General features: G+C 33.1%; 1 protein-coding gene and 1 non-coding gene across 5 annotated transcripts in view; both read left to right on the forward strand.

Moving 5' to 3' along the window:
* LOC147387918 (vacuolar sorting protein 18-like) overlaps positions 1–16,298 on the forward strand; it is a 36,389-nt gene extending 20,091 nt beyond the window's left edge. Inside the window, exons 1-8 of one of the 4 annotated variants that reach the window (XM_086421356.1) lie at positions 10,198–12,336; positions 13,050–13,234; positions 13,695–13,913; positions 14,570–14,725; positions 14,892–15,120; positions 15,373–15,503; positions 15,886–15,942; positions 16,024–16,298. In XM_086421356.1, coding sequence (XP_086277482.1) covers positions 14,667–14,725; positions 14,892–15,120; positions 15,373–15,503; positions 15,886–15,942; positions 16,024–16,030 — 483 coding nt within the window. In that variant the 5' untranslated portion in view covers positions 10,198–12,336; positions 13,050–13,234; positions 13,695–13,913; positions 14,570–14,666 and the 3' untranslated portion in view covers positions 16,031–16,298. Of the gene's footprint in view, positions 1–10,197; positions 12,337–13,049; positions 13,235–13,690; positions 13,914–14,569; positions 14,726–14,891; positions 15,121–15,372; positions 15,504–15,885; positions 15,943–16,023 lie in introns of those variants that run through there. The other 3 variants (XM_086421357.1, XM_086421355.1, XM_086421354.1) reach the window with 3 other exon arrangements.
* Positions 16,299–21,511: 5,213 nt separating this feature from the next.
* LOC147387920 (small nucleolar RNA R71) lies at positions 21,512–21,618 on the forward strand. Its single transcript, XR_015171630.1, has one exon. It is a non-coding gene; the product is annotated as a small nucleolar RNA R71 (small nucleolar RNA).
* Positions 21,619–21,856: the final 238 nt, after the last annotated feature.

Consider the following 21,856-nt stretch of genomic DNA (forward strand, 5'->3'; position numbering starts at 1 on the left):
ATCTACTGCTGCATGAATTTCATCAGCATGGTCTCTAAAGAAGAATTTTGTTATAGAGTTTGGGCTTCATAATTGGACATATTATTAGGAATAAAAGTACGATATTGGTTGGACTGTTGAGATTGGTACAACTATTGAGAAGGGATTGGTTGGTGGATGGGGAAGGAATTCCTATGGAAACCCAAAGGACCAAACTGAGGGCTAGGATCATTCTGACATCGTGAGAAGTTTGGATGATACCAAGTGTCAGGGTGGTATGCCTAACTATACGAGTTTAGTGTAAGTTTCATATAGGTACTGTAAGAATTGAGGGCATTAGCATGTTTGGTCTTGATTATCGTGATATTTGGACAATACTCAACCATTTGTTTAGAGCTTTCGTAGTATATGTACATAGTCTGAGATTCACTCCCTATGTTCATGATGAGGTTTAGATACTGATAAGGGGCTCTAGAGGAGGAGGACACTGAAAGGATGTCTATTCTACGAACTAAACAATGAACCTCGTTCCCAAGAGTGACCATGATTCTGGATTAGTTTTAATATCATATAAACCTGGCTTCCGAGCTCCTGAATCCTATCTATTTTGTTTTGTACCCATGTTACACCAATGTTGGGCATTTTCACTAAAGTTACCAAGAAATCGTAGGCCTGAGAAGAAGTTTGTTGTAAAAACCTCCCCTTATGCATTGATTCAATAAGGGTTTTAGGAGATTGTGGTAATCAATTGTGAAGAGAATATAGTAACTTCATTTTATCCAAACCACGATGTGTGTACTTAATTTGTTAATCTTTGAACCTTTCTCAAGCTTGGGCAAAGTCTTCATTAGGTTTACCCTTGAAACTAGTAATGACTTCCTTAATTTTTATGTTTTTCCTAAAAGGTATTATTTTTCCACAAACCTATTGGAAAGTTCATCCAAGGAGTAGATTTATTCTGCAGTGAACGAGTTGAACCACATGTCTGCGTGATCCTCTAAGGAGAATGTGAACTTAATTAGCTCAACACTCTCGTCATCCACATTCTTTTTCATAAAGGTTTCGTAGATGATCAAAACTTGTTGAGATGAGTGTATGGTTGTTTACTCTTAAACCCATAAATTTTGGGTAACATGTTAATGGTAGTAAAATTGATTTCAAACTTGTTTGCCTCAGTACAAGGCAGAACTAAAGAAGACAAGAGGTGAGTGAAAAAGGAAGTGAGCAGCTTCTGCATGGTTTTCTCCCTAATTACAGGAATAACATTTTTTTGAGCCATCTGTGTCTCTAGTATAGTGAAAATGCGTACGTAACGACGGAGACAGCCTTCCAATTGGATTTCTAACACCAAAACCAGTCAGGGATAGTTTAGTTAATTAGGGGTTGGGGGGGGGGGGGGGGATGGTGCTAAAGGCACACTTACAATTTCCATCCTCGGCGTCGAGGCTAGGCATCGATTAATGGTCTAGAAAACTGTTAAGTCAACTCGAAATGGGACTTCTCCTAATGAGCATGAAGGCATGATCTTTATTTATGTAAATTTTTATTAAAGTTGTTGAGTGGTGTGAGTAAATTTCTATTAAACCTAAAGAGTAAGAGTTGATGATGACATCTATCGCGTATCCACGTCGTAAGGGTGCCCTCTAATCTAAAGTTAATGGTGCACTTAGTGTGTATAGTTGATAATCAACGAAAGACAATACAGTAACCCACTAACAAGAAGGTGTGGGTGTCAAAAGATACTTACCTTCCATTTTGGATGGAGGATGCCTTATTGAGTCGATTCGGACCACCTACACCAATTACGAAGTATGAAGCCAAGGGGCTGAGACAGTTGTGTTCCATTGTCATTACGTCCTTAATTCTATTACAATCCAGGCCTTTCTGTATAATTAAAAAATTGAATATAAAAGGTTTTGGTAAAAAATTTAAATAGAAATTAATCATAATCTACTTCTATATTGGTCTTGAAAAAAATTTGATCTTCTTCTTCGCTCTACCTTCAAGATTTGTGTCTACCAAGTGAATAGAAATATTTAGAACCTAAAATAAAAACTAAAGTAAAATAATTATAAAAAAAAACTAAAAGGAAGAAAGAAAAAGAAAAAATTAAGAAATTAGAAAAGTTCCTTGATTTTCCACGATCCAAAAAATTAATTATGTCAATAATAATCAACGAACAAGAATAAGAACTAATATAAAATTAAAATTAAAAACTTATTCTTGATCAGAAAGTAGAGTTATTCCACTATGGATTGGGGACTAATATTTTCAATTTTAGAAAACAAAATGATTTGATTTTAGAGAAAAACTAAAATTTAAAAAAATAATTAAAACTAATTAAAATTAAAAAAGACTTTTAATTTAAGAAAACCTAGGGAGAATAATAAATCCACTAAAATAATCTAATTAAATTTAATTATAATATTCAAATTCGTGACGTATAACTCAAATCAAGAATCAAACTAAGGATCTTGACTTGAAATATTCTTCATTAAAATCCTTGTAAAATAAATCTAATTAATTTGCCAAATTTTTTTCCCTAAAAATATGTTACTAACTAATGATCCTCCATCATAGCAAGCATTCGATATAATGGATTTTGTTTCTAACAATAACGTATCATGCCAAATATGACGGATAAGGAAAAATAGTTGAAGAATATATAGGATCCAAGATTGTTGAAGAAAAGTTTATTAAAATCCTTTAAAAATATATACAAGGATAAAAATATTAAGATTAAACCTAACTAGTTTAATAAGAGTTCATCAATCTCCTTAGAATGGGAGATTAGTCAAGCATGATCATGAAAACACTATAACAAAAATAAACAAAATATTTATCTTTATTATTGATGAACTCATTCAAATCCTTGAGCCAAACATCATTTTCTTTCACAATAATAATAATAAAAAAACATAAAAATAAAAAAACATAAATCTATAAGATGAAGAAAGAGATTGGAAGAGGAGAGTAGAGATTGAAGACAGAGAAAGAGAGAAGAGAGCCCAAAAACTAGATAGTTAAGATTTTTGATAGACAAAAATAAGGGTGGCTTTGGCAAGAAGTTTTTAACAATTTTTTGTTTGAATTGAGTCTCTTTCATGAAATAAAAATATGTTTTTCTAAATTAGAGTTCTAGCCCTACTGACTTTCTTCCATGTTACTAATCTAGTCAAAAGTAATGTTAATAATGGTAAAATGTGACAAATTTGGAGTCTTTGACTTGTCACGTATTTTGACCAATTAAAAGTTCAAATTAATATTTATTCGTGAACTATAAGTTTATTCTCCTTTGGATCAATTTTCTAGTCCCTTGATATCACCTTATTTCAATAAGTGAGTTGAAATTTATGGGCAACATGATATAATATGGCAGATTTAGAGTGAAAAAAATTTTGATTCTATCAATCTGAGGCCATCATATCTCTTGCACCATGCTTTGACTTTGAATTTTAATTTGAACATTGAATTTTGGCTTTGGTATTTGATTTTGGTAGTATTCCACTATTTGATTTTTTAATTTCCATGTGTTTTGTCTACAAGAAATAGACATATAATTAAATCCTCGAAATCTATGAAAGTATATGTAATTTTGTCAATAAAATGTAACTTATGATGAACTAACTATTATGCATGATTTCATGAAAAAATTCTAGCTCTAGTATAGAAAATGGGATTAACGTCTCTATAAAACAATGGGGAAATATACATTTTTAAATACTTAACAAGGTATTCCTACAAAGTTTGAAGGATCTCCGACTGATTTTGAGGTTGGTTAAAAGGACTAACCATAGGAAGTTGAGAGAAAGAAAGTGATGGGCTTCTGTAGTATTATTCTACTCATTTAAGTTCACTTAAGAAAGATGTCTTACTAGTTTGACTTCAGCTAACGAGATAGTTACATTGTTAGGGACTACGAGTCATTTTAGTTAAGAGTGTTGCTTTGAAAAATAGGTCTCAAGATTGATCACGCATAGAGTGGGCTAAGTAAGTGTTATGAATTTCCTTGAAAGAAAAGTTAGTGAGGAGAGGTTAAGAGTCCTGGTGGTTTAAGGCATTTGATGGTGAAGAAAAATATTTGTTTTAGAATGGAGGATAATAAAGAAGAAGACTTTTAGTTGGTGGGATCTCTGGGTTTGTTCTTCGTTATCCCACAGATGGTGCCAAAAAGTGTGGAGGATTTTTTGAATCTTTGACTCCTCAAGATATTTGGTATAATAGATAATAAATTTTTTCATGAGATACATGTCACAAGAAATGATTAACTCCTCATTAGGATACAAATTATAATACATGAATAACTCTAGTCGTCTTCTCTGATGAAACTTGTAAGTTTCAATCATTTTCTCTGATAAATCTTCCAAGTCTTCGGTCGCAGTCTTGTGTCACTTCAACTTGAAAAGACACTAATGGGGCATCGGCCATGGAGTCTACAATAATCAAGTTATATTGTAGTTAAATTACAAAACAAAAAGAAGATAATAAGTGTAAAAAAATTTTGTGTCGCTTGTACTTCATGCCTTGAGTAGGAGAAGTCTCTCTATTAATATATTGGACTCATTCAAAGAGGTAGCAAACTCAGTTGTAACTAATCTTTTATGTTGTCTAATATTTATAGAAATTAATACCCATGATAAATTGATGATGATGAAGACTTGCTTCTCATAGTTTTTGTAAATTACATGAGGAGTGACCCTAAATGTATAACCGTTTTGATTCGATGGCTACTCACTTTTTGAGTTAACTCACTAAAGTTATGCAACTGTGGTTTCTTCAGGCACTATGTATAATTTGTGTTACTTGGGTAGCTTAACATAAGAGTGCTTCTTTAATTTCAGCATGAGTTACTCTTTGGCTTGATAGGTGTACCACATAGTGTTAAGGGACTTGCTGTCTGTATCTCTCATGGGTAGTGGGACATGTTTGGTTGAACCATATAAAAGGTATATTGGTCGAACCCTGTGCATTGGCCGAATAATATAGCGAAGGGACTTATTGGCCCAATCTTACAGTGAAGAGGCCCATTGGTCGAACATCATAGTAAAGGGACTTATTGACCGAATCCTATAGTGAAGGGGCTCATTAGCAAACCTTATAGTGAAGGGCTCATTGGTCGAACCTTACAAAGTGAAGAATGTTAAGAGGAGGGGTCGGCCTAGCTGGCCATACCACCTATTGCAGGCCACAATGGACTGAGTAGGTCTAGTTGGCCAAACCACCTATTGTGGATATTGTTGGGTTGAGGGATTGACCTAATTGGTTGAACCACCTATTGTGGATCATGTTGGATTGTAGTTCCTCTCTAGGGGCCTACCCATTAAATACTTGATCCGACCCGCATTGATTTGGGTCGAATCGGCTTGAACCAGATCCTAATGTCTTGATTTAATAACTTTACTAATCCCAAGGAAAGTGATTTTTTTGGTTCTTATAGTTCTCATCAAATTCAAATTCATTACAAGGATCTCATTCAATAATTAATGCCTGTAAAGTAATTTGACTTGTCTTATAGATGCTAAATCTAAGATGTGAAACACCATAATCATGAATATTATGTTCAACTCTTGACCTACAAGTTTAGCAAATGGCATTATCAAATTGGAGCAGTGAAGCTCCAATAATAAAATATTTATGTTAAATAATCCAACTCATCTAAGAAGTAAGAATCATTGCATTTCTAAACTACATTTTTATGTAGATGATATTATTGTTCTTGAGTTATTTGCAATAAAAGAGGCATTGAATTATGTAGAAAAAAGGAGTTGTCGAGAATCCAGATTTGTTCAGACCCATCCGCCCATGGTGGTGGTGATGATGACGGTGATCGTGATAATAATGATGATGATGATGGTGAGAGGTTTGATGTATTTTTCACTACTTCATAAGAGAAGACCAAGGTCAATAGTGGCATATCATCATTTTAGAGAATACAAGGAGTTTTCCCGAAGATTAAAAAAATAAAATAAAACAGAGGGGCATATATCCATTTTGAAAAACATAAAGAAGGGAGCATGAAGATTCCAAAATTTTGAAGGGGGAATAAATAATTGCCTAGGGATTTGTTTAGATTTTATGAGGATTTGTTCTTCGAAGGAATCCCTTGGAATATGTTAGGGCCTGTTTGGATACCAGGAGCAGAACTACTCTTCCAAAGAACAGAAGCTGAAGTACTCTATGGAGGAGCTGGAAAAGTAATTCTGTGCAGAAATGGCGTTTGGCAATCAACTCTATGAAGTACTGGCAGAAGTACTTTTGTGCTGGAAGTCTGTTTGGGAACCATACTGACTTCTCATGACTTCTAGAAAAAAGACTAGAATACCCTTATATTATACCAGTTACTGTTTTTTATCTTTTAGTGTCATAATATGCCTTCAAACTATATTGTTTTTGACATTTTAGCTATAAATATTAATATAATATAATATAATATTTTAAATATTAAATATTAATATAATATGTTTAAATCCATTATACTTAAAATTTTAAAAAAAATTTGACTGACTGTTTTTGACATAATATGACATAATATTTAAAAAAAAAAATTGACAGACTGTCTTTTAGTGTCATAATATGCCTTCAAACTATATTGTTTTTTTACATTTTAACTATAAATATTAATATAATATAATATAATAAATATTATTATAATATAATATAATATTTTAAATATTAAATATTAATATAATGTGTTTAAATCCATTATACTCAAAATTTAAAAAAAAAATTGACAGACTATCTTTTAGTGTCATAATATGCCTTCAAATTATATTATTTTTGACATTTTAACTATAAATATTAATATAATATAATATAATAAATATTAATATAATATAATATAATATTTTAAATATTAAATATTAATATAATGTGTTTAACTATAAATATTAATATAATATAATATAATATTTTAAATATTAAATATTAATATAATGTGTTTAAATCCATTATACTCAAAATTAAAAAAAAATAATTTAATATTAATAAATGTTTCTTTTGTTTGATTTAAAGGCAAATGAATTAGAAATATTTTCATAGAAAATTAATAAAGTTAGGAGTATTTTGGTAAAACGAACCGTTAGATTTTGACTCCCCGCAAGAAGAGTTTTGAGAAATAGGTTTTCTTGACTTCTTCATAAAGAGTAATTTCTTGCTCTTGCGCGGAGTAACTCTTCGAGGGAGTAGTTCATACAAACGCATCCAAACGACTTCTAACTCCCCGCAAGAGTCAGAAGTAGCTAAGGAGTCCTATCCAAACGCCTACTTAGCTTCTCTGAACGCTAGAAAACGTGTCTCAAGATTATCTGTTCAAAGCTTAAATAAATTACGAAAAAAAAAAGATAAGAGTGGTGATGAATGCACGTGGTCCGAGGTTTTGTACCTCTGCCACATCAGCCTAGTAAAAACTGCGTAAGATTTACTCCGTGCATTAATCATTATTAATAAAAAAAGATAAAAAGTATTATGACAAGATTTAAATTTAAAAGTTACAAACACTCAACGTGTGGGATAATTTTTTTTTTTTTTTTAATTTTCGTTGAAATGTTTTATAAATAACAATATTTTGAATATTTAAATATTGTAAAACCCAACTTGCGAGATGTGTCTAAAGAACCATATATGTTTTTCATTGGGATACGAGTGAGAAGCATCTATGGTTATGTGCACACCAATGTCCCAAACAATGTCAATTCAACGTTATTCCAACATGACTCTTAGTGTAAAGGTCTCCCCTGTATTATTGCAGAAGTCTTTGTTTTACGAAAGCTTCTTGCATCAACGTGACCAATATCATGAGAGAATGGAAGCGGATCCTCTGTAGCACAAGGTTCTTGTAGCACACTTTCAATCATTGAATGAACACCACATCAACGATGCAATTAAATCCCAATTTTTAAATGTTGAGAGTTTAGTAGGCATTTATTTCTAAAGATATGGATCTGGAGAAAAGTATTATTCTGTTTATATTCTTTTTCTAAATCATATCTAAGCCATTTCTAGTATGACTCTCTCTTATCTATTGAAAGTGTTTTACACGAATCTTGTGCTATAGAGGATCCGCTTCCCAACTAATCATGTATGGACTTTGGTGGATTTATAAATTTACTGGTGACTTAAATTTGAAAATTGGGTGTTGTTGACATGTCCCCTAAGGGCACACGTTAAAATGCATTAAATACACCTCAAACAAATTTTTTACTATCTAAAATGCCCTTAAGACTTTTTTTTCTTACCAAAACATCCTCAAATGCTTATTTCCAAGGTGCATTTAATGCATCTTAACATGTGCCCTTGGGCGGCACATTAACAAAATCCTTGAAATTTTTACTTAATTGATTGAGTATCTTAAGTGGGAATGTGTAAATAGCACTTTGGGTGGGGGCCTATCAGTAAAAGACCATATCTTAATACTAAACACAAAATCAAATACCATTAAAATTTTTATGGAAAATAAAATATTTAAATTATATTTTTTAAGTGACCAACTTTCAATTTTATTCCATTTTCTCTTCTCCTTTTTGTAAGAATATTCCTCAAACTTTATTGTCTTTCTTCCTTTAACTCAATTTTAAAAATGCTCCTCCAACTTTAACGTCTTTCGTTTTCTATCCCTTTTCCAATAATACTATTATTCACGCGAGGAACTTCCTAAGGATGAGGATTTAAAGTATGTGGCTAGATTCGGGGGTTGACTAGGACTAGGAGACAGTGGCACCAACCATGTAGCCCCAAATACACTGCCTGTTAGAAAATGGAGACAAGGTTGGTTGCCTCTTTCAACTGCATATGAGAGGGGTAAGGCTAGGTGGTAGTAGAGATCGATGGTCTCGATTGAGTGAGTTAAGTGTCTAACACCTTTCGAAACCTATAATTTGATTTTTTTCCCATTGTCTTTATTATATACCGACCAAAATTCTATTCGGAGTCATTTTATGAATCTTAGACCTAAACTGGATGTCAAACTCCCAAAAACACCAGGATCTACATTTGCACAAGGATTGGGTGAGGGCACTTTTAGAATTGCTCTTCACCAGATAATCGTATAACTTCAGATTGTTGGGGTATCCTTTTTGATAGGCAATGGTTGTCGTAGATTCATCACAATTATCAATCTAAAGAAATTTCGTCTTGAATCGGTGAGTGTATCCTTTTATGGTCTATCCAGTTTTATTCTTGAGGTAAAACAGAGAATTCACCCCCTTCTATTGTCGCCCACTTCTCATGAGTTGTGCTACGAAGTTCATGCAAAGACTAGAGAAATTGTTTATCGACCTTGGAGCAAGTCTATGGAATAATATCAAGGTTGCTTGGTGCAAGCTCGACATAGGAAAGCATCCTTCCCTTTTTTTAGTGTTATTACTTGCTTTTAATGGTAGAGATGTTCCCTTGGATCAACAGATACTTACAAATGGAGGTTCCTTCAAATCTTGGATTGCAAATTAAGCAAGTTGCCCAGTTGATTTTCTCTTTTCAAGTGTCACCAGAACGTTGAGTTCTTTCTTTTGTTTCATCAACGCAGAGTCTAATTCATCTCGGTTGATGAGCTCACCATCACTATGTGAAAATGTCAAATTTGTATAAAAAAAATTTGATGGGCCTGGCCCGTTGAATTTTAAAATCCAAAATCCGCGGCCCGTGGACCACATTTCCAACTCTTGGTCGATCACTCACTCACTCTCTCTCTCTCTCTCTCTCACTGTTTCTCTTTCTCTCTGCCTCTCTCATCGATCGATCGACCTCTCACGGTCTCTCTCTCTCTCACAGTCATCGATCGATTGATCGATCTTTCACACTCCATCACTTTCTCACAGTGGCTTTCTCGATCGATCGACTTCGTTTTTTCATTCGCTCTCTCGATGTACTTCGCATGACTTGCAACGACTCTGGAGTAAAAGCTCAGACGAGAGAGAGAGAGAGAGAGGCCATGAAGAAGAAAGGGGGCTCAAATTCTAAGCTCAAGCTTTCTCTCCCTTTTCCAAACGCGGTTTCCTTCGCTAAATTTCTGTAAATCTCTCTGTGTTTCTATCTCTCCTGATTAGTTTTTCTGGAATTCTAGGGTTTTATTTGGATGAACTTCGTTGATGCTTAGTTATGATTGAGAATTCTTTACGAGACTCAAAGTGGTACCTTTAAGGATGGAGATCTGCTTGTTAACAAGGACGGCGTTCAAATTGTTCCTAAAAAGAAGATGAAGTGGTAAGATGTAAATTCAAATTGAAACAAATCGCTTAGTTTTTCATGATTTTATGGTCACTTTTGCATTTCTTCTGGTTATTCTACCACTCTATGTGAAGAATTTTTAAAAATGTTGCTTTTTTTTGTGCTACAAAATCAGTTTTATTTTGTATGAATTTGATAAACATTCTTAGATCTAATTTATGATGATGGAGAAAGTGTGAAACAGTCTCAATCCCTCAATTTTGGGTTACATATAGTTTAAATTATAGTCAAGCTTGAGATTGGAAGTAAATTTGTTCTAACTTGTCTACAAGGCTTAAAATCTCGATCTGGTTGGGCATCCTGGTGATATGGTGGATGAGCAATCCAAACACATTTTACAACATCTCGTCATGGAAAGATACGGATATGATGTTTAATATTTGCATGTTTGATACTTATTAAGCTGAAATATGGAGTTCAGTGAAATAATACTATTTTATAATACCAATAGCATAAAGACAAGTTTTAAATTACTTAAATTAAGGGAATTCATGCCCTTGTATTGTCTTGGAACTTTAACTGAACAAGACGTCTCCACCATATTTTATAGTCCAAGCTCGTCTATCAGAGCCAACTACAATATTTGCTTGGAATTGAAGGTCATCTATGGGTTGGATAGAGGTTCTTTGTGTAGAAGTTTGTCTTGAATCTTTTTGAAAAAAATTAATATATCAAGTCGTTATATAGTAGGCGAATATGCTTGATATGCTGACCTCTAGATTAAAAGTATATTGAGATTTCATTTTTCCTTAATACTTGTGCTGACTCATCATTAGAGGTTTGACTTACTTTACCCTCTGTTCAATTGAAACATTTTCGATAAAGTGGGGAAAAAATTCACTGTTTATAAAATATAACATTTTTTTAAATTGGTTTACTGAAATTAAAACCGGGAAAGTACTTACTGTTTTATAGAGTAGGGATTTTTTTTTTCCCACTTTAATGAAAATATTTTAATTCCAAAAATGGTAATTTACCTTCTTTGAAATTTAAATGAATATTGTACTGTTTTCGGAAATTTTCAGTTTTTGTCCACCTTGGGAATTTTCCCTTTAAACTAATTCTTCGTCACAAGTTTGATCCTACATGTTTGTCTTGGGCTACTATGTTTCATTCCAAACACCATGACTTCCCCAAGAAAGAGAACTCATGGGATTGGAATATACCCCAGTTAAGGCAAAAGTATAGATCCATGGATGGCTACTCTCCCATTTTTGAGACTGATCTGCAGGTTTTTTGGAGGTTGATATGCAAACACACTGCTTATTTTGGTATTAAACTGTTATTCACTTATTCTTGATCCAAGTTCTCATGTCATAATTAAACTTATAGGAATTTCTTGGGAAAAAGTTGGTGTTGAAGATAATGAGGTAATATATGTCACATCTGAAGAACAATTTGTTGGCATATTAAGGAAGTGTCTTTCCAGGGAGAGATTTTTGTTTGTTGAACAAGATTTTAGTGATCAAACCAAGTGTTTTAGCTTGATGAAATTGGTAGACATCGTATAGGAGTACTAATATTTTTAGTCATGCTTTCTATTGTTTTTGTAAATCAGGAGCAAACATGTTTTATGAATACTTAGTTGAATAGTTAACTCTTGATATGCCTCCATAACTTTTGCAACTGGTTCCGTTTCAATTAATATTTCTTCTTTTTTGCATTGTTTCTACTAATTTTTGTATCAGTTATCAGTTATTTTGCAGTATAATTTTGAACACAGTTATAGGAAATTAATTATTAAAGTATTAATTAAAGCTATGATCTAGAGAAAATTTGATAACTGATTTCAGTCCCTTAAGTAATGGCAAACAAATGAAGTGTGATAGCTTGATGTTTTATTATTTATGTTTCTATTTGAGATGAGATAAACTTTGATCATACATATACCTTAGGGATGCTCAACGTACCTGTACTCGTCAAAGCTGGAATTCACAACTTCCATCCATGCTAGCATGTTGAGGTCTCATGATTGATTCACTACTCCCTCACAAAGTCCCTTAATGCATATTCTCATTATCTGTTATCTTTAACTGATAATGTTACTTTTGGTACCACCCGAGTGGTAGAGCAGTGGTTCAAGGATCTGGGTGTATTCCTCATTAAAAGAGCACATGAATTCCTAGATAAGTTCTTGTAAGTTATTTTTTTGGCCAATATTACAGATTTGCTAAATTATTGGGCTTTTTTCACATAGTGAGTAATTTCTAGGTACTTATAAATTACTTTTATCTCTCTGTCTTGTAAAACACAGAAAATTTAGATATGGACCATTAAATCCATAATTAATAAAAAAAAGGAAGTACAAACTAAGGGAAAGTCGATTTAATTGGTTTGGTCATTGCAACCAAGCCTGATAACAGCTCAATTAGATAGAACATGTAGATTGAATGTTCTAAAAGAGCGAGTCAAAGACTAAAAAGGATGTTTTTTGATTGAGTCAGCTACATATTTAAACACGTTTGAATTGAAGTATGAAACAAGGAAAACATTAGATGCAAGAGCATCCAGGGAGATGGAAGCATTTATGCCTTAGAGCATCAGAGAGTGCCCCTGAGGTTTGAAGTTTGAATTTGAGAAAATAATGCTTCCATCTTAGGGTTCTTGGCTGTTACCATATAATGAACATCATGATATATATCTTCTCATATTGTATAATATCTGATTATTTTTTCCAATATGCTACCTTTTACAAGAATGGATGACATTGTTAGCCTTTAACACAGTTGTTGTGTGCTGCAACTTCAGAATGTAGGATCTGTCTATATATGTGCTTCTCTTTATCACTGATAAACTTGTAATGCTTATAAGGTTTCTCATGTTACTTTATCTTGTGAGGTTACAATCAGGAGGATGATAGTGCACTCCTGTGTTTCCTAGAATGCAAGTTTGGCAAAGGGCAAGCAAATGGTCCAGAGTTCTTTTATGATCCCAAGTATGCATTGCGCCTTTGCCTCAAGGAAAAGTGGATGCGTGTGTCCACATATATAGCATGATGTCCATGCATGAAGAGGTTGTTGCTCTTGCCCTTCAGGTGATAGTCATAATGCTTTCGAAATTGGTCACTTTTTTCCTCACCATGTCTATTGTTCCATTTAATGTTTTACTTTTGTTTCTTGTGTAACTTACGTAAACTACAACTAGTGTTAAGTACCACCACCTCCACCATTTGCCCCAAATATTGGGGTCCAAGTGAAGTGATTTGAGACATCATTGGTCCGTACTATTTTAGCAAAAATGGGGGATCTGGGATATGTGGAGGTTTTAGTTTTTCATATTTTGTACCTCATGCTCAAAACAATTTTTTTTCGGAACTAAGGTATCTGAGCCTCTTAGAGATGTCCCACCCAATTGTCTCATATATTAAAATTCTCCGGCATGCTCTTTTTAATAGACATTATTATAGTGCTTAATTTGTTGCGTATATATAGATCTTCCAGAAGGCTTATATGTAGTTGTTACATAAAGGCTTCACTTTTTTGTGCACTAGGTAGACCTGGAGCTTGCTATGGCTGAAGCCGATAAGGCTGAAGATGATGAAGACTTGAGGAAGAAACTCTGGCTAATGGTAGCAAAGCATGTCATTGAGTAGGAAAAGAGAGCTAAAAAATATACGAAGAGCGATAGCATTTCTTAAAGAGACTGATGGCTTATTAAAGATTGAGGACATTTTACCATTTTTTCCAGACTTCGCTCTGATTGATGATTTCAAGGTAATAAAATTGGTTTTCAAGCATTGTAATTTGCATTAAATATTTGACATATTTAATTTTTTAACCGATAATTTATGTAATACATTGGACTAAACTGTAAAGGTTTGTTTTGTTTGCAATTTTTGTGCAAACAATCTTCTTTGACACAAAAATAATTTTTTAAAAGAAAAGTTTTCTTTAAGTAGTAATTATCATTAAAAAAAGTTCTTCAGGGGAAAAAGCATGTTTATTAAAATAAAAAACAATTCTTTTTCTTTCCGAGAAAGACAATGCTTCTTTTGCTGTGACTTTGAGGGACTGAAGAGTGAAACTCTACTCCCAGCCTTCCCTGCGTCTCACTCTTTCCAATATGTGTTTTAGGCCCAGAGAAGAAGTAAGAAAGCATTTTTGCAGTAATGTTGATCGAAATAGATTTTTCTAGAAAATGGGATTTTCAGTACTTTTTATCAAATAAAATATTTGTAGAATAATTGCTATTTACTAACAGTCCCTTAAAATTGAGTAACTTTAGTCAATGCCACTTGAATCCCCTTTTCAGTTGCTAGGGGTCCAACTCTCAATATTATTTATCTTTCAATATATATATATATATATATATATATATATATATATATATATATTAATTTAAATGTTGAATTTCTTCAATGCCCTTTTAGGAGGCAATTTACTCATCGCTGGAGGACTGCAACAAACAAATTGAACAACTGAAAGAGGAGATGAATGATGCAACACATGGTGCAGACAACATAAGGAATGATATTAGTGCTCTTGCTCAAAGATATGCTGTTATTGAATGTGATGAAAGTTGTAAGGTATTGATTTTAATAAATTATGTGGTTAATACTAATTGGTTTCAAAAATTTATATTCTGTAGTTCAATGGTAAACTAGAATGAAATCCAATTCTTTAGCATGGCTTGGTAGTTTTCCACCTGGTTACTCTGGAATTGATGTTCTATTGATATAAGATCTGTTTTAGTTGGCTCAGCTTAGACTCTCATTTGCGTAGAACTTTGGAATGGAGAAAGATGATACTTGTGTCAGCCTACACAAGTGTTGTTTTCAAGGAGGTGTGTTTTTTTTATTATCAAGTATCATTTTTTCTTTTTCTCTTATACTTTTTCTTGTCGTTGCAATATATCTCTCTGTTATTCATTGGGATGTTGGTCATGATCTCTGTCCGGGGCTTCTTAACAAATCCAATGAAGGTAGACTCGGTTTTTCTGCTGCTTCATTGATTTTATTTATTTCTGTGAATTAGAAGAGTTTTCTTAAGATACAATACCCCCTTTTACTCTGTTTTTTAAAGAAGGCTCATTCATCCAATTTGAAATATTAGAAAGAATAATCACGGGGCAAAAATTATTTTTGAAAAGTTACTTGATAGGAATTTTAAAAGAGTTTGTTCCCGTGAATTAGATTGTTCTATGTTTTACCTCACAATTATTGTTTATATGCAGCTCTTCTTTGCAGTTTCCAGGGTTGGGAGTGGTTTCTCTACCAATGCTGTACTTTTTCTGTTTGAAATAATGGGAATGCATTTTGTATATTCGATTCTATTGATAAGGAAAAGCTTGGCAAATGATTACAGGTAATCTTCCATATTTTTGTTATTTGTACATCCATGTGTGTTATGATAAGTTTAATGATTTAGCTACAATGATATTAAAACCTGAGTTTTCGTATCTTCTTAGTACTCACTGAGACCTCTTCATGTATCGGACAAGTTAAAACACTTCCAAACCAATTCAAATCATGGCTTTCAATCATGGTTTTTTGTCTTGTTCACGAATGATACATGGAAATGAAGTATAGAAATTTAGTTATACTGTGAGATTTAGTTATTTTTCTCAAAAATTTGCACTTGGATAGCATATATATAATCATGTTTTATGTGCAACTATTGAACTTCATTTTTTAGACAACCTAATTTTGATTTTTAGTTTTACTGAAATCCTTTGTTGTTCATACAGAAGCTCTCACTCTTGGTTACGGAGGCATACATGGAAGCCCACTAGAAGAGTGTGTAGGTAAGGATCTTTCCATCTTTTAGAGAAGACAATTTCTATGCCTGTTACTGAATTGGAAGTTTTGGTATTGGATTTTCTCAGGCCATGAAGGAGAGGATGGGTAATCTTGCTCAAAGGCTACGGCGTTATCTGATGCGGGCAACGAAGGTGGGCTTCAATTTTGTGTTCTAGTTGGATCACTTATACTGTGATCTTGTAATTGTAAACTCAACAATTTAATCCATGGTTTTAACTAACAAAATAGAGATTCAAAACCTGTAATCTTTGTTATTGTGTTAGTTTATTTCCTGAATAATTATGGGCCTACACAATTTTTTATTTTTATTTTGCTTTTAGTTTTTATGGTCGATATGGATGCCCATCATATTCTTGTTCTATGATTTTTCTTTTATTTTTTATTTTTCTGATTTTTTTTATTATTATTTCGTTCATTGTGATTGGTGAATTAGAGGAACGTGCTTTGTTTGTTAAACCTCCAAATTCGACGGTCGTACTCTATGAATTTTTTATTTTTATTTTTTTTTAAGCCCATTCTCCAATAATTTGATAGTCCAGGGCCGTCAAAAAATAAAATAAAATTCTACAAAAGAATATTTGACGGGCATATTTGACAGGAAGGTCCGTCAAATTTCTCAAAATTTGACGGGCTAAGACCGTCAAATATGGGTCTTTTTCACATAGTGCATCATTTCACCTTACTTCCAACTATTCTACTCCTTGGTGTTTTAAAATTTTTTTTCTCTACTTCTCTATCTTGTTCTGCTTGTAGAATTGGAATGTTGATGCTCTCTAGAGGCTGATTATTCTCTTCTCTTTATTGTGTATTATGATTTGGAGTATTGATTGCATCTCGAGGGTGATTTTCCCTCGGACCATTATGTTGTGTTTGTAGAGTTGCATTCTCTTGGGCAAAAGTGCAACATTTTCTTATTGCTCCTACATTTAGATTTGAACTCTTTGGAGTTTGTTTATCATATAAAGATGTATCTGAAAAAAACAAGAACTAATATAAAATTAAAATTAAAAACCTATTTTAGATGGGCAAGTAGTGTCATTCCACTGAGGATTGGGGGAATGATATTTCAGATTTTAGACAACCGAAGGAAAAAAGTGTGTGATTTTGGTAAAAAACTAAATTTTAATGAAAATAATTAAAACTAATTAAAATTAATAAATATTTGTAATTTAAGAAAATATAGAGATAATATATCTACAAAAATGACCTAATGAAATTTAATCATAAAACTCAAGTTCTTGACAAATAAGTCAAATCAAGAATCCAACTAAGGATCTTGACTCTAATATTTTTTATTAAAAACACTTGTGAAATAAATCTAATTAATTGGATAAAATTTATTTTCCTTAAAATATTGTATTGCCCAATGATCCTCTATCATATTGAACATATGATATAATGAATTGTTTCCAATAATAATAGATCATGACAAGCATGGTGGTTAAGGAGAAATAATTGAAGAATACTTAGGATCCACGGTTGTTGAAGAGAAATTTATTAAAAATTCTTAAAGACATATGTAAGAACAAGAATATTAAAATTAAACCTAACTAATTTATATGACTACATCAACCTACGTAGAATAGGAGATTAGACAAACATGATCATCGTGACACAATTAAAAAAAAAACAGACAAAAGTTCCATCTTTATTATTGATGAACTCTTTGAAATCATTGAACAAAATTTCCTAGTCTTCCAAAATTTAAAAAAAAAAAATAATAAAAATAAAATCCTAAATCGAAAAGTCGAAGAAACAGATTAGAAGAGGAAAAGAAAAAATTGAAGAGAGAAAGAGAGAGAAAAAAACCTAAGAACTAGAGACTTAAGGTCATTTTATTGACAAAAATCAGGTTACTTTGGTCAATAAGTTTTAATCCCTTTTTTGGCTGAATTTGCTCTCCTTTGTAAAATAGAAATATGTTCCCTTCTCTATTAGAGTTCTAACCCTTCTGACCTTGCTCATTTCTAGTAATCGAGTCAAAGGTTATGTCCAAATTAGTAAAATGTGATAGATTTGGAGTCTTTGACATGTCATGCATTTTTTACCAATTAAAAGTTCAATCTAATATTTATTTTCTTGAAATACAAATTTTTTCCCTTTTGGACCAATTTTGGAATCCCCTTGATCTCACCTATATCGATAAATGAGTCAAAACTTATGGGCGAAACGGTATGACATGACATGTTCAGAGTGAAATGAAAAAATCCCAACTCTAATTTATGGAGAAAGTTTGACTAGGACTTTGAGGTTCAACTTCATAAAGGAGAGTTGAACTCAATCTACTTAATACGGTCGAATTGATCAAAAATCTAACTTCAAATTTAATATCTTGTATGAGGTAGTGAGAGGTATGGATGTTCATTTTAATAGTTGTAAGAAACTTTGTCTGTGATATTCCAGTTTACTAACGTTTTTACCATTCACAATTTTTACCCTACTGAAACATAAATATATTTGGCCACATTGGGCTCTTTTTTGACTTTTCATTTTTTTTTTTTTGTTTCTTTGACAATGAAATCATAGTTCATTAGACCTTATTTTCCTTAACACTATAGGGAAACGAAAGTTTCACTTTATTCTAATAAACCTAGACTCTCGGAACTAGTCAAATGTATAGTAAATTTTTCAAAGATGCAATTCTTTCAAAAATATGTTAAGTGAATGATAATGAAAATACTTATACCTCAAGGCTCATTATTGAAATTAAATTTTTTTTAAAAAGTTCTATTCATGTTTTATTTTGAAAAAACAAATAGCAATACAAATATATATATATAAATCCTAAAGATGTGAACGTTCACTATTTAAAGGAAATATCCCACACCCCAAACCTAAATGATGCATTGTCCTTAATGTATGCATGATATACAATAGAATGTAAAGTAAGGACAAAATTAAAATTTCTTACCATTTTACGGGAAGGAGAACCTGAAAAACTAAGAAAAGACAGGGTTGCCTCCTAGTAACGTTAAGTTTAATATCTTTAGCTAGACAAGGGGAGAGGGTAAAAGGGAGTGTCCTCGTCTTCTAGGGCATGATACCCAAGAAAAGGCCTAAGTTTGTGTCCATTGATTGAAAAATGGACCCATTCTTGAGATCTTGGACCTCAGATGGGCCTTGTGGGTGAAAAATATGAATTATGAAATGTTTGGTCTATATGGTGTAAGCTTCTAAGGGAATATATGGAATCTAGTGTCATACTGTAACACTTTCTTACCCGGGTGGAACTCTTTGTGTAATATGAGTTTATTGTGCACCATCTTCATTCTCTCCTTATATCTCATGAAGCTATCGTGAGTATCATTCTCGATCTCCTCTAATTCATTGAGTTGGAGTTTCCCATGTTCTCCTATCTTACCAAGATCAAAATTAAGGTGTTTGGTCGTCCATTAAGCTCTATGCTCTAACTTAACAGGCAAATGATAGTCTTTTCTCAACATTGTTAGAAAGTTACCTTCATATTCGGTATTTAGACCAGATGATATAATCATAGGCAAAGTTTTAGAATCATCAAGATAACGATAAGATAGCATGTTTAAAAGAGTTTTGAACTCCAACTTTGAGGGACTCGATAGTTAATGGAATTGACACGTTAGTAGAGACAACAAGTGGTTCTACCTTGGGTTTCCATTTCTCAAAGTCTAGAGGAGGTGCATAAGCTAACAATGCATTGACATCTTTGATAAACTTATCAATGTCAAAACCCATTCCAAAATGTGTTAGACAACCCTTTAGGGCATCAAAGAGGTAGACGTTTTGAATGGACTCACAAACAAAGTTGTCGACCATGTGGACTCTTTCAAAGTCATCTAAATTGTGAGTCTTCATATTATTACAGAAGATGTTTAGAATGACTTCTATGTTTCTGAATGCTAGTGCCATAACCCCATTCCTACAATAATGTCACCGTCATAAGTAGCTAAGAAAGAACAATCTAAGATCGCGGGGGCATGATGATCAGGATTGACAACTGCTTGGTGTCTAATACTATGAAGTCTACTAGGAAATAGAACTTGTTGACCTTAATGATCACATCTTCCAGTATTCCCTTCAGGATCTTCATTGATCAGTCTGCGAGAGTAAGGATGATGTTTGTTTATTTTAACTCCCCCAAACCTAGTTGTTTGTATAGTGCTTACGGAGAGAGATTTGCATTGGCTCCTAAATCTACAAGACACTTCTCAACCACAGTATCACAAATAGTGATTGGGATCGTGGGACAACCTAGGTCTTTATACTTTAGTGTAATTGTCTATTAAATGAGAGCTGAGGCTTAGGCTGCCATAATGGCTTCCTGAGGAAATGTTATTTTCTTCTTCATGATTGAGAAATCGTTCAAGAAATTTAGCACAATAGGGTATTTTCCTGATAGCATCAAGGAGAGGGATGTTTATCTGGACGTTCTTGCAAATATCCAAGATTTCCCCAAATTGTTTACCCTTCCTATTGTCTTAGAAATGTTGAGGGAATGGTGCCTTAGACATATAAGTTGAAGATAGTGGGTCACTAAAAGGCCTTTGCTCTTTTTTTTCTTTTTTAGGGGCTTTAGGTCCCTTAGGTTTTGTGGGTTCACTGACTTTTTCTTCACAATTTTTTATACGAAGAGGTTGTCTACTTATGAATGGCCTGGATGATTTCATAGCTAGAACCTAAATTGGTATCTACATCATACCGACCCAGGGTACATTTTTCTTTGAAGCTTGGTCTCTCGGGTTGGGTACTGTTCACTAGGAAATTGGTTCATTTCTCTTTCTGCCACAATTTGTGCTAACTGTCTCACTTGGTCTCTAACTTAGCCATGGCTTGGTTTATTGCTGCATGAATTTCATCTGCATGGTTTTTAGAGAAGAATTTTGTCACGGAGTTTAGTCTCCATAGTTGGAAATATTATTAGGAATAAAAGAACAATATTGGTTGGACTGTTGGGATTCATACGACTGTTGAGAAGGGATGGGTTGGTGAAGGGGGAAGGAATCCCTATGGAAACCCAAAGGACCACATTGAGGGCTAGGATCATTCTGAAAATGTAAGAAGTTTGGATGATACCAAGTGTCAGGGTGGTATGTCTAACTATACAAGTTTAGTGTAAGTTTCATATTGGTACTGTAAGAATTGATGATATTGGCATGTTTGGCCTTGATTATCGTGAGATGTGGACAATACTCAGCCATTTGTTTAGAGCTTTCGCAATATATACACGTGGTCTGAAATTCACTCGCTACGTTCATGATGGTGTTTAGATCTTGATAAGGGGCTCTAGAGGAAGGGGACACTAAAAGAGTGTCTATTTTATGAACTAAATGGTGAACCTCACTCCCAAGAGTGTCCATGATTCTGGATTAGTATTAATCTCCTAAACACTTGGCTTCCGAGCTCTTGAATCCTATCTATTTTATTCTACACCCTTATTAATCGACTAAATCTACCAAGATACTGTAGGCTTGAGAAGAAGTTTGTTCTAAAAAATTCCCCTTATGCATATATTCAATAAGGGTTTTAGTAGCTGTTGGTAATCCCTTGTAAAAAGTATGCAGTAGCTGCATTTTATCCAAACCATGATGTGAGCACTTAATTTGTAAATCTTTGAACCTTTCTCAAGCTTAGGCAAAGTTCTCATCAGATTTACCCTTGAAACTAGTAATGGCTTCCCTAATTTTTATGTTTTTCCTATAAGGTAGTATTTTTCCATGAACCTATTGGAAAGTTCATCTAAGAAGTAGATTTATTCTAGAGTTAATGAGTTGAACCACGCGTCTGCATGATTCTCTAAGGAGAATGGGAACAAAATCAGCTTAACACTCTCGTCATCCATGTTCTTTATCTTAAAGGTTTCGTATATTATCAAAACTTGTTGAGATGTGTGTAAGGTTGTTTACTCTCAAACCCATAAAATTT

Source organism: Akebia trifoliata, chromosome 13 (genome assembly GCF_017979445.1).
Source record: "Akebia trifoliata isolate Shusen 1 chromosome 13, ASM1797944v1, whole genome shotgun sequence".
Classification (NCBI taxonomy): domain Eukaryota; kingdom Viridiplantae; phylum Streptophyta; class Magnoliopsida; order Ranunculales; family Lardizabalaceae; genus Akebia; species Akebia trifoliata.